The sequence below is a fragment of the Amblyomma mixtum genome, chromosome 8, assembly GCF_055824585.1.
Source record: "Amblyomma mixtum isolate Tamu chromosome 8, ASM5582458v1, whole genome shotgun sequence".
Lineage (NCBI taxonomy): Eukaryota > Metazoa > Arthropoda > Arachnida > Ixodida > Ixodidae > Amblyomma > Amblyomma mixtum.
In genome coordinates, this window is record NC_143019.1 from 124,120,241 (window position 1) to 124,132,465 (window position 12,225).

The 12,225-nt window shown below is 47.9% G+C and overlaps 1 protein-coding gene across 3 annotated transcripts in view; it reads right to left on the reverse strand.

Annotated features, from left to right (window-relative positions):
- LOC149334214 (uncharacterized) overlaps positions 1-12,225 on the reverse strand; it is a 291,867-nt gene that overhangs the window by 16,429 nt on the left and 263,213 nt on the right. For 2 of the 3 annotated variants that reach the window (XM_089555087.1, XM_089555088.1), the window contains exon 3: positions 1,021-1,067. In XM_089555087.1, the coding sequence (XP_089411213.1) occupies positions 1,021-1,067 (47 nt within the window). Of the gene's footprint in view, positions 1-1,020; positions 1,068-1,415; positions 1,904-12,225 lie in introns of those variants that run through there. The other variant, XM_089555086.1, reaches the window with a different exon arrangement.

The window sequence follows — 12,225 nt, forward strand, 5'->3', positions numbered from 1 at the left end:
TCTCGCAAGACCGTCGGCACACTCGTTGCTATGACGACCACAAACGCTTCTCCGTCAGGCTTAGGAGCTGCAGAAACGGATTTCTCTCTTGAAAACAAAAGCTAGTTCTCACATAAAACTTCATGCGAGAGCAAGAATGGACCAACTGAAGGCAAATACAGCAGTTTACAACACGATACCACGTCGAGGGATTAGCGACGAAGCTGTTATCGTTGTGAAGCGGGCGGGCAGGGCGCCGCCATCTTCCCAACGCCACGTACGCAAGCAAGACCGCAACGCAAAGATCCGAATCTCACGTACGTCCGTGCGACCCACGCAGACACTTCACGTTCTGCGCATGCGCACTGGTAACCCGTAAGCGCTGTACTTACGTGAAGCTTCTACGTATGTGAAACAAAAACTGTCTATTGTATGGACGGAACTCTAGCAGCATATACATTCCATCTGGACGGAACTGCAGCAGCAGCAAATGTTCCGTCTGGACGGAACGCTAGACACTTATTTCCTTTATTGCCGCATGGCTACGCTTGAGCGGATGCCAAGGAATAATTACTATCTTATTACAAATCTATTCCACCTTGCAGGATTCCCGTAAACACAGACCAACTGGCAGCATAGACGCCGTCGAGATCTTTTGCCACGCAGGCTCCCAAGTGATCGATATAGTGAGCTCCCTAATTGCGTTCGATGATGGGCTGCAGTGTCTTTTGTCAACAGCGTCGTCAATGCCGACCACGCCAGACTCGAATCATGGATAACTCAGTACCTTTATCTCGGGCGCATATCATATTCTTTGTGCTCGTGCGTATGTTGGCACCCAACACAGGTTGAGTAGAGCTGCACAGTGTAAAGATTTTTGGCACTTCTGCACATAGGTACTGCAAAGCTCTTGTGAACTACAACCCTTGGATGTTTTTCTGTGATAGGATGCGCGAGCTCCATCAACAGCTTCAACCACACGCGAGGCACTGAGACAAGTGTTTCAGGCCTTAAATATAGCAACACTCGCAATATACTTACGTCTCCAATCCCAAATACGTTGCTTAACGTTATGTTGATGCACGAGGCTGCGGAGAGAACGCAAAGTATTAGTAATTGTCCGAACAAAGAGGCCTTGGAGGTCATAATTCCTGAACAGCAACTTCACAATATTAGGCACCATGCTACGAAAACAAAATAGGTAAAAAAAAAAAGGAAATAGGTTATGTTGAGTAGGTACTTATGGTGGAGCGCGGTCACCTGAGAAAGACCTACGAGGTGTTCATCGTATAGCACTTGTTCACAAAGACACAAAAATAATCACCCGAATTTCACTTTCCAAGATGTTTCCCTGATATACGAGGCTACATAAGGAGAAACGCAATCGAAACGGAAGGAACACGTCATGCACTACTCTGCAGGTAAGCGACTCTTACGTTGTGACGATGAAAAGGCAGCTGGCGAGTATGCCAGAAGTATGGCAACCACGACGACAAACGGCGCCATTGCTCAAGCTTTGCTTCTGTAGTGGCTATGGAATGGTAAAAGTTGTATTACACTTTAAGGCTGATCAGCACTCTAAACACTCTTTCCAGCATGTGCCCAAAACTGCATAGGCAGAGCTAGTTTATATGCAGGCTTTTTGCGCATCATTCTGCTATACGCATGAACTTTTCTACAAAGTGCGTCAGCATTTTCATTGGTGCTGCGCATTGCACGTGTCAAGGACATTTGCAACCTGGGCCCATCCAGTTGTTACTGAAGGAGCGAGTCACCCGGATCAAATAATTTTTTTTTGGTTTTCGCTTCTGAAGAAGTGCACGTGAAGCATGTATCTGTATTTTTAACTTCACCAGCAATGTATGTGCAGCTGCAAAAACACGTGGCTGTTTTGAACAGTCAAGTTGTGGCGTAGTGCGCTCCCTGCCTCAGTGTACAGTAATGCTTTGCCGCAAGAGCACGAGGAATCAAATGAGAACAGTACATCAGATCGCTGCTACCGCTCCTCTTAGACTGGTTTTCAAAAATGGGGGCCACAGAATTTTCAGCTTTTCATATTGCGCTGATTATACTGCAGTTTTCTGCACGTAGGCAGAAAGCTGGTGCTGATGTGAGTTAATATTTGTGGTCTGTTTTTAACCGTTGACTAGTTGGCTTCCCAAGACATATTTTTCGCCCCTTCGTTGTATCTAATGTATTGAAGAATACATAAAGGAACCCCAAATTTAAATCTATGTCACCATAAAGTTTCTAGACACTTGCTAGGCAATAATTTAAGCCGACAGTGGCATTTCCTTTAGTGGCAATCGACTTTGACTTGCCCTTCTTTGCAGTCCTTTGTGTACTTTCGTGTTCTAGTTTCAGATGTTCCCATAGCTGAGACTGTGCTGGGAGCTGTCGACAGAATGACAGGCTTCTTATCAGGTCTTTAATGTACTGTCGTGTCCGGTCGCTGTGTTGAATGCAGCGAAAGACGCACACGGTACTTTAAGACTTCGTTTATTTAAAGCCGATGAGGGTGCGACCAGCGTCGACCGAGGCAGGAGCCGAACTGGCCGCCCGAAGAAAGGAGGGAGCGGAGAAGCGTCCACGGGAGGGAGTGGCTTCCCAAAACAGGAGGAGGGTGCGGGGGCGCACCATGGGGGGGCATCTGGCGACAGCGTGCGACGAGGGGCAAGTGGTCGTTAGGAGGAGGATGCGAGTGGTCGTTAGGAGGAGGATGCGAGTGGTCGTTAGGAGGAGGATGCGGGGGCGCACACACACAAAAGCAATAAGGGGACACAACACTTCCTTCCCCCTTAGAAAGTTGCCTGGTATCGTGCAGGGGGTCGGCGCTCACGCGTGGAGGCGCGCTGGCTTTGTGCGCTCGGGGGAGAAACACTTGTAGGCTGGCTGTTGTTCGCTGTGTCTCCTAGGTCTGTCCTGGGCGAAGTCTCTTCTTCCGGGAAGAGGTGCCAGGCTATGTGGGAAGATGGTGCACGTGCTCTCTCCGCTGGCGGACAGCTCTCAGACGGCGTCGTAAATCTACGCAGCTGGTTGAGATGTCGGCGTGCTACTGTGCCATGTATGTTGACGAGCCAAGAGCGCAGGCCTATGCGTCTGACAATTGTAGCTTCCTCCCAGCGTGGCTTTTTCAGAAACTGTCGGGCGAGGACGCGCTGCCCCTCATTAAGCGTGCCGCAGCGCGGAATTGCTTTTTCTTCCCGGAACGTCTCTGCCTTTGGCTCGGGGAGGATGGCTGTGAGCTGGGTTCGCATTTCACGCTCGAACATCATTTTCGAGGGGGTCTCGCCTGTTGTGCTCTGAACCGTCGTGTGCTGCTTGAAGAGAAAGCGCGCAAGGCGGCGCTGCAGCGAGCCTGTCTGATCTCTTTCAAGGGCGCGTTTTAGCTCGGCTACGTAGCGCTCGGCTTGTCCGTTTGTCGCTGGGTGGTAGGGGGCCGATGTAACTGATGAGATCCCGTTGTCGCGATAAAACTTGAGGATCTCCGCAGACACAAACGGTGTTCCGTTGTCCGACACTACCTTGCGCGGCAGGCCGAACGTTGCAAATAGTGATCGGAGGTTGTCAATGACTGCTGCCGAAGTCGTCTGTCCCATTTGCCTTATCTCAAGCCACTTTGTGTAGGCATCTACGACCACAAGGAAAGTGCAGCCCTCAATTGGTCCTGCAAAATCAATGTGCAGTGTGTGCCATGGTGTGTCTGGCTTTTCCCATTCTGGGACAGGAGCTTTCGGCGGGGCGCTCCGGCTGCTCTGGCAAGGCTTGCATTCTCGCACCACTGTTTCGATGTCGTTGTCAATGCCAGGCCACCACATGTAGCTTCTGGCACACTTTTTCATTGCAACGATGCCCCGATGTCCGGCGTGGATGAGAGACATAGCTTGTGCGCGTAGTTCTCTCGGCATCACAACTCGGGACCCAAATATGATGCAGCCGCGATGGGTGCTCAACTCTGTAGCTCGCCTGCGGTAAGCGTCGAAGTTGTCCCCTTTGAGTTTATGCACGTTGCCTTGTTGAACAGCTGTGTAAACTAGCCGGAGAGCTGCGCACTTCTGCGTAGATGCTGCAACTGTGCCTGCTGTAAGCGGAGGTTCTGGCAGTGCTTCGAACATCAGAACGTCTCCTGGTGGAAATGGTTCGTCAACAGTTGCGTCTAGTGGCAGACGGCTTAGCGCATCGGCGTTTTGATGTTTGCCGCATATCATCACGCCTAGTGGAGAAAACCAGTTTCTCCCTAGAAGGCTTGATCCTGTGCCCTTCACAACAAGCAGAGGTAGCGTATGGGTCTGGCCGTTGTAGTTAACCTGCACGTTGGCAGAGCCCAATAGTGGCAGATTCTGTCCTGACCACGTTCGCAGGTGCGTGTCGTCTTGTTGCAGGGCGGGTGCGTCAGATGGCCATGAAGTTCGGAACGTGTCCTCACTGATCAGAGTACAGGCTGCGCCGGAGTCCACCTCGAACTTAATCAGCTGGTGATGTACGCTTACTTCTGTAAAAATCTTCGGTCGCGTGCCGAGATTCATGGTGTTCAGGTCGTACAACACAGATGGTGTTGCTGATGTTGTTCCATGGAGATCAGATAGCGGCGTATTCTCTGAGGCGTTGACGCTGTGATTAGGCTGGGAAGGTGACTTTATCTTGGCAAGTCTCCGTTTCGTAATGCATGCTCTTTCGATATGCCCTCGCTTGTGGCAAAAATTACACGTGGCTGACTGGAATCGACATCCCTGGGGGTTGTGTTGGTCGTCACACCGCCAGCAGCGTTGTGCCTTTTTGACCGATTTTACAACAGAAGGCTTGCGCACCTGGTTGCTTGTCTGGTGTACCGGCTCGGTGTTCCGGCGAATCCCTCTCTGCTGGTGACCGGCGCTCTCCGCTCGAACGGCGATGTCGTAAGCTTTGCTGAATGTGAGGTCCTTCTCAGCGAACAGGCGCTGCTGCAGTGACTCGTCACTCAGTCCGCACACAAATCTGTCGCGTAACATCACGTCCAAGGGAAGCATGGTGGTGTTAGCAGAAGAAGCTGCGTCTCCCTCCTGCCCGGTAGCTGTTGTCGACAGCGTTCCAAAATTGCAGTCGGCAGCGAGCTTCTTGAGCGCGGCTACGTAGGCGCTCACAGTTTCTCCTCCCAGTTGATCTCGTCGTTGGAAGCGAGCCCGGCTGTAGACCTCGGATGGCCTTGGGTCGTAGTGCTTTTGCAGCGCTTTTACGATGTCGTCGTAAGAAACTGCCGCTGGTGTGCTTGGCTGAATAAGGGCGCAGACAGTATCGTAGGTCTGCTCCCCGCACAGCGTCAGCAGGTTGGCCCTCTTCAAGGCTGGGTCTGTGATGTTGTTAGCTTCAAAGTAGAACTGAAGGCGTCCAACCCACGATGACCACGATGAGCCGTTGAACTCTGGTATCTGATTGGGAAACCCTCGCGTAGCCATGGCTTGTCAATAGCGTTGCGTAGCGCGGGTCGAATCCACTTTCTCGTCGCCACTGTCGTGTCCGGTCGCTGTGTTGAATGCAGCGAAAGACGCACACGGTACTTTAAGACTTCGTTTATTTAAAGCCGATGAGGGTGCGACCAGCGTCGACCGAGGCAGGAGCCGAACTGGCCGCCCGAAGAAAGGAGGGAGCGGAGAAGCGTCCACGGGAGGGAGTGGCTTCCCAAAACAGGAGGAGGGTGCGGGGGCGCACCATGGGGGAGGCATCTGGCGACAGCGTGCGACGAGGGGCAAGTGGTCGTTAGGAGGAGGATGCGAGTGGTCGTTAGGAGGAGGATGCGGGGGCGCACACACACAAAAGCAATAAGGGGACACAACATGTACTTACGCGGAATTTTTTTTTAATAAACGAAGCTCACGTACAATGTTATCACGCCAACCGGGCGAAACTCTGCGTCCTGCATAATTAAAGAAATTGCTCACCAAAGCACCCTTTCTCCTACAAGTGCATGGTAGATAGAACTATGACCAAGAAATCACAAATCACGCTTTATGTGCCGGTGGCATAGTAATCGGCACTTCTCACTGCATGGTAAAGACCCTCCCTGCCTGCCGCTATTTAAAATGTATATTTATGCTTCAACAAGATATTTTGACCCTTTTGCTCAATATTCATACTTCATCATCATCATCATCATCAGCCTGACTACGCCCACTGCAGGGCAAAGGCCTCTCCCATGTCTCCAATTAACACTGTCCTGTGCCAGCTGCGGCCACCGTATCCCCGCTAACTTCTTACGCCCACCTAACTTTCTGCCGCCCCCTGCTGCGCATGCCTTCTCCTGGAATCCACTCCGTTACCCTTAAGGACCACCGGTTATCTTGCCTTCGCATTACATGCCCTCCCCAAGCCCATTACTTCCTCCTGCTTTCGACTACAATGTTATTAACCCGAGTTTGTTCCTCACCTACTCCGCCCGCTTCCCATCTCTTAACGTTACAACTATCAATTTTCTTTCCATAGCTCACTGCGTTGTCTTTAGCTTAAGCTGAACCCTCTTTGTTAGCCTCCCCGTTTCTGCCCCATAGGCGAGTACCGGTAAGATACAGCTGTTGCAGACTTTTCTCTTGAAGTATATTGGCAAACTGCCATTCATATTCAGACTTAAAAAGTCGCAAAAAATTGATGAAATTCCAAGAAAGTTTATTTTCGGGCGTGCAAACCGTGCTCTCAGTCTACATTGCTTTTAAAATATCTTTGTCGCAGGCAGCGCTTAGAAACTATTGGCAGCATGCAGAAATCTTTGGATAATGGTGCGAAGCATACAAACACAAGAAAAGTAGATGGAACCGAGCGCCACTCACAACTGCTTTATTTGGAAGAAAAACGCACAAATATATAACCGTCATACACGCAAATGAAACCATTATGCTTCAGGTGTGATATGATAAAGAGCGGGTGAAGTAGTTTTTGTCGGCCTTATACTAAAGATATAGACGTGTGGCTGATGCACATGCTTCCTTATTACCTGTAAAAACATGGCTCTAGAAAGCCATGTTTGCTGGGGCGCGAACTCTGTCAACAATTAAAATACCAAGCTAGGCAATTAATAGAAGTATATTTATCAGAAAGGAAGGAAGCATGTGCGTCAGCGACACGTCCATATCTTTGTATAATCTCGAGAACTACTTCACCCCTTTTTAATATATCAAACCTGAAGCATAATGCTTTTCTTGCGTGTATGACGGGTATATATTTGTGCGTTTTTCTTCCACATAAAGCAGTTGTGAGTGGCGCTGTGTCCCTTCTATCTTCCTTGTGGTGGCTTGGTAGTAATGGTGCTCGGCTGCCGACCCGAATGAGGCGGTTTCGATCCCGACTGCGGCGGTCGCATTTCGATGGAGGCGATGTGCTAGAGGCCCCGTGTGCCAGCGATGTCAATGCACGTTAAAGAACCTCAGGTGGTCTAAATTATCTGGAACGCTTCACTACAGCGTCCGTCATAGGCTGAGTTGCTTTCGGACGTGAAACCCCATTAAGACCATACCATACCTTCCTAGTGTCTGTGCATGTTTCGCGCCTTTAACCAAAGATGAGCAATTACTAACCAGCCCAGCAGGATGTTCTTATCTCCAGAAATCACACCGGTACCGTAGACATAAACGAAATTATTTCTTCCGTCTTGCAGGCCAATTTCGCTGTTGTGCACTAGCGCCAACATAAAGGAACACTAAATTTTTTAAGAAATATCCACTATTTTTGAGGACTACAGCCTTATAGATTCTTGGCAGCACGGTTTCCGCAGGAATGTATCTACGGTAACGCAGCCGCAAAGCTTAGCTGTATAGATATTTTCTTCGATTTCCAAAGAGTGTTTGACTCTGTCCGACCACAAGTTATCGTCAAAACTGAAACCCGTATTTAAGAATGACACATTTTTTTGGACAGCGGTGTGTCTTCTCTGCCGACTGTATTGTGTGTAACATTCAGGGGTGTGCTCTAAATAAATTAAGTAAACTGTGGAGTTGAACTTCCCGAAGGGACACGCGGGCTATGAGGGACGCTAAAGTGCCAATGTTTTTTTATTTTATTTCGCGCGCATCGAAATACGGCCCTCCGCAGCTGTGGTCGAACCCGCTACCTGAAGATCCGCACAGAACGCCAAAGTCACTGAGTCCCCGCGGCGGGCGGATGCGACCTAATTGCAGGTAGGCCCCGGCGGACGTTAGTCAGAAGTTTGTTTTTGGGCTGTTTTCTCTTTAGTTATTATTGATATTTTCAAAAAGTGTGTATGGAAATAACACTAATTTAGATGACTGCACTCTAGAAAACAAAACACCGGACGACCACTAAAGTAAATTCATATCTAGCTGAAATGAAAAATTCCATCACAACAATGCAGATGAAAATAGTTAAGAAAAAACACTGTAACGGTGGCCGAGTCATTTGAGTATCCAGCTCGCATGTGGGAGGTGCCGGGTTCGATCCCGAGTGCCGCCGGGTACCCACCGGTGTTACAAGGGGTACAAGCTTCCCCTGGCCTGGTGCTCAGCTTAATTGTGAAATGGGTCTTTGACCCCAGCATTTAGTACAAGAAGCAACCTTGTGTCATGGCGTTCTTTGGCCGCAGATGCCTTCGTGCCATAAAAATTATCATTATCAGGAAAAAAACAGTACCTAGAATAATATGTAAAAGACAGAGGAAATTAGAAGTGTTCATCGTTACTTCCTGGTTTTACATTGCTTTTTAACAAATGCGGGGCACCACAACTCAGCAGAAAAGTTGTTTGAGGAATTCCAAAGTTAAACAAAGCTACTACAACAGTGGAGCTTCTTAAAGATACAAAAGTAGCCCAAAAAAGAACACACAAGCACTGAGAACAATAGAGCAAAAAAGCTTGCAATTTTCTATAGTTTTTGTTGTTATGCTAGGGTTCACCTGTTCTGATTACTGGTTTTAAGAACGAACGGCGTATCTGACATAACAGTTCGTGGTAACTTATTAGACCTCTTTGAAGCAAAAAAACTGAGAGACCCATAATAAGGTGAAAGGGTTAAAAGGAAAGGAAAGGTTAAGGAAAGGGTTAAAAGAAGGGAGGGAAAGAAGAAAGGAGTAGTTGCTGTGTAGTGGAGGTCTCCGGAATAATTTCGACCACCTGGCGTTCTGTAACGGGCACTGACATCGCACAGCACACGGGCGCCTTTTGCGTTCCGCCTCCATCGAAGCGCGGCCGCCGCGGTACGGTTCTAACCCCGGTACGTACGACCAACTCTTAGTTCAGCCCCTCATATACCTGAAAATACGCCGAACACTTAGTTAAATTTTCACGTACCTGAGTGGCTTCAGGCAAATATCGCCTTTTTCAGGATTGCTAATGAGATAGTGATTTCGGATTAAAAATTGTCAGAGACATGTTTCTCTTAGTTTCTCAAGCGGTGTACATGAACATAAAATTCTCGTCAATTTGATCACTTCTTCACACAGCTCGCGCGTTCAACTTTCCTGTTTTGCAAGAATAAAACGGCGTATAAGGTGCGTGTCTCCAATACGAAGGTGACATAAAATGACTTCAATGAAACATTTTTATTGAGAGCTTGACTTACATTCTCCGCCGATGGCTTTTACTATTTGTAGCTTACTTTTTGGTTCAATATTTCATTTAGACTGCCATTTATCTCTTGGCTTACATTGCACCAAGTTCATGCCATCTTTGTAGGGAATGCTTACATATTTATTTCTTTGTGCCGAGCTAGCTTGTGCACCCATAAATCTGCTTTCTTATTTCCACTGATTCCGACGCCGCACGGAACCACACAGTGTTGTCTCGTCCCTGTGTCGTGTCTCTTGCTTTGTTGTGTATGATGTCGTTGATTAATAGCATAACTGCAGTTCTAGGTTGAAGCCCGGTGAATATGATGCAGTTCAGAACGTTCTCGTTTACTATTGTTTCCACAGACACAGAGACTGTGTAACACTCAGCCATGAAAATCGCCCCACACTGAGATAGCCTTACAGTTTTTTTACCTCATTTTTTTTAATTACTACACATCAGACTGCGCTGAATTTGAACCACATGCGTAAAATGCCGTGCATATCCCTCGTATTTTTCGTTCACTGCTAAATATTCTTATATTATGTGTTCATGTGGCGTTTGTTTCCTTTGAAATTGTGTTGTGTAGAGAAGGCAGGAAGTGCAAATCTGGCAGTAGCTCATGTTTCCTGGCGTTATTATACGTTGCGTCCATTGGGTCAAATTGCTAGTATTTTTCTTCACAGTGGAGGAGTGGTCGAATTGCTTAGTGATGGTGTTAAAAATGTTTCATTAACGCTATTAGGATGTCTTGACAGGCGGTGTCCTAATTCTGGAACTCCGTTGGTGAAGGCTCTCGTGAGGAGGGCCTTCTGGGCCGTACCGTCGGAGCTGGGCAGACCTGCCCCCATTCTTCCTGCGTTGGTTTTTCTATGACATCTATGTGTGGGAGAGCGATGCACATTTATTGAGAAAACCCCATGATGCTTGGTGAAGAAGCTGACCGACGCATCAGCCCTGCGAGGCCATGGACGTTCACTGGAAGCGCTCTTCCTTCATCGTCTTCTACACGCTGGCACGTGAGGTGGTGCTAACGGGCCCCCTTCCTAGACCCGTGGTCGATAAAGTTAAAGAGATGAAGCAATAGGAAAGGGGGGGGGGAGGAGAATAATTACAGCCGGGGGGGGGCGGGGGGAGGGGAGAGCACTATGTAATATTTACACGTATGTACTCTAAGTCCGCGTTCAGGTCGTAGTCCGATGGCTAATCAGGAAAAATCAAAATCTAAGTTCAGGAGGTCGCGCTTGAGTAAAAAGCAGACGTCGACCTGTGGGTAAAGCAGTGCTGGGAAGCGGTAAAGCAGAAGTCGGTCGGCCTTGCCAGTCCAGGTCCTTTTCGCAGGCATGTTCAGGTCCGGAAGTACCCAAGGCGCCTTCGCCGGTATAATGTTACCACGTTCTCCACATGTAATATAAAAAAGGGGTGATTACCTTCCTGCTAGAATTTACGTTAAACGAACGGACGACAGGAAAGGGAGAGTTTTCATTGTTCTCCGAAACGTGATTTCCAGCCCTTGATTTTTCCACGGCAGCTTGAAGTGCCATGCAAATATGCTTACGCGGACTGTCCATTTGTCAGAATTTCAGTATACTTTTGACAAATTTATTGCGTACTTACGAAACGGCGCTTTAAATATATTGCCAACATGCAAATGTGATTTACCCAAACTCGATTTCGAGCACTAGACTGTTGTACGGCAGCTAAAAGTGTGCGGCAAATACGTTTAAAAGGACTACCCGTTTGTTAGACTTGAAGTACACTTTGGACGAATTAATTTCCTATTTGGGAAAGTACACTTTTAATACTTTGGCAAGATACAGAAACAGCATACAAAATTTTTCACGTATTAGAAACGTCCTCGAAGTATGCTTTAAGTCAGGTGTTTTTGGCAAATTTTAAGAATAATTCTTAAATTTCGAATACCAAGCATGAAAATATGTTTAAAATACAATATAAATATCCAACCGTACATTCCAAACGTATTAGTTTTCGCTAAGGGACAGTACACGGGCCTCAAGAATTTCGCGTCCATCGAAATTCGGCCGCCGCGGCCGGGATCGAACCCGCGTCTTTCGGGTCAGCAGCCGACTCTCTTCATGTATTACATAAACGGGAAGAACAACCGCAAGGCAATCGACAGGCAGATAAAAATTAAATGGGAAAGAATTTTGGGCATGGAACCGGATTCCTGCTACTATAACTATATTTCTCTTATGACTACATATCAGTGATCACCGACACTTGCAGTCTGTCCAGTTTCAGTCAGTGTTCATTGGCTGCCCTCCAAGTCTATGAGGCTTTTGAGCTCCATGTCTTTCAATCAGAGAACCAGCATAGATTTGTAGCTTGAATTAGTTTTTTCATTATTATTTCTTGTTTGCAGCCGGTGGAAAGCATGGGAATGAAAAAAAAAGAGAGGAAGACAGCGAATGAGCGGAGCATTCAAACCGCGAGACCCGAATGCCCCAACAAAAGTCGAGGCAATAGGAAGAAGAAGTGAGCGATAGATGAGAGTCACGTCATGCGCGGGTAAGACGGCAATAGCGTGCTCAGACATAATAGCGTGAATAGCGTGCATAGACACCGAGAATGCTCCAAAGGTATGAGCGTGATTCTTCACAAGTTCGACGTAGCAGCTGAAGCATGGTGACATATTCGCGAGGCTCCGAAAGGAGTCGAATATGCGGTAGCTATAGCAGCCCGAAACGAAGTATCGAGGCCG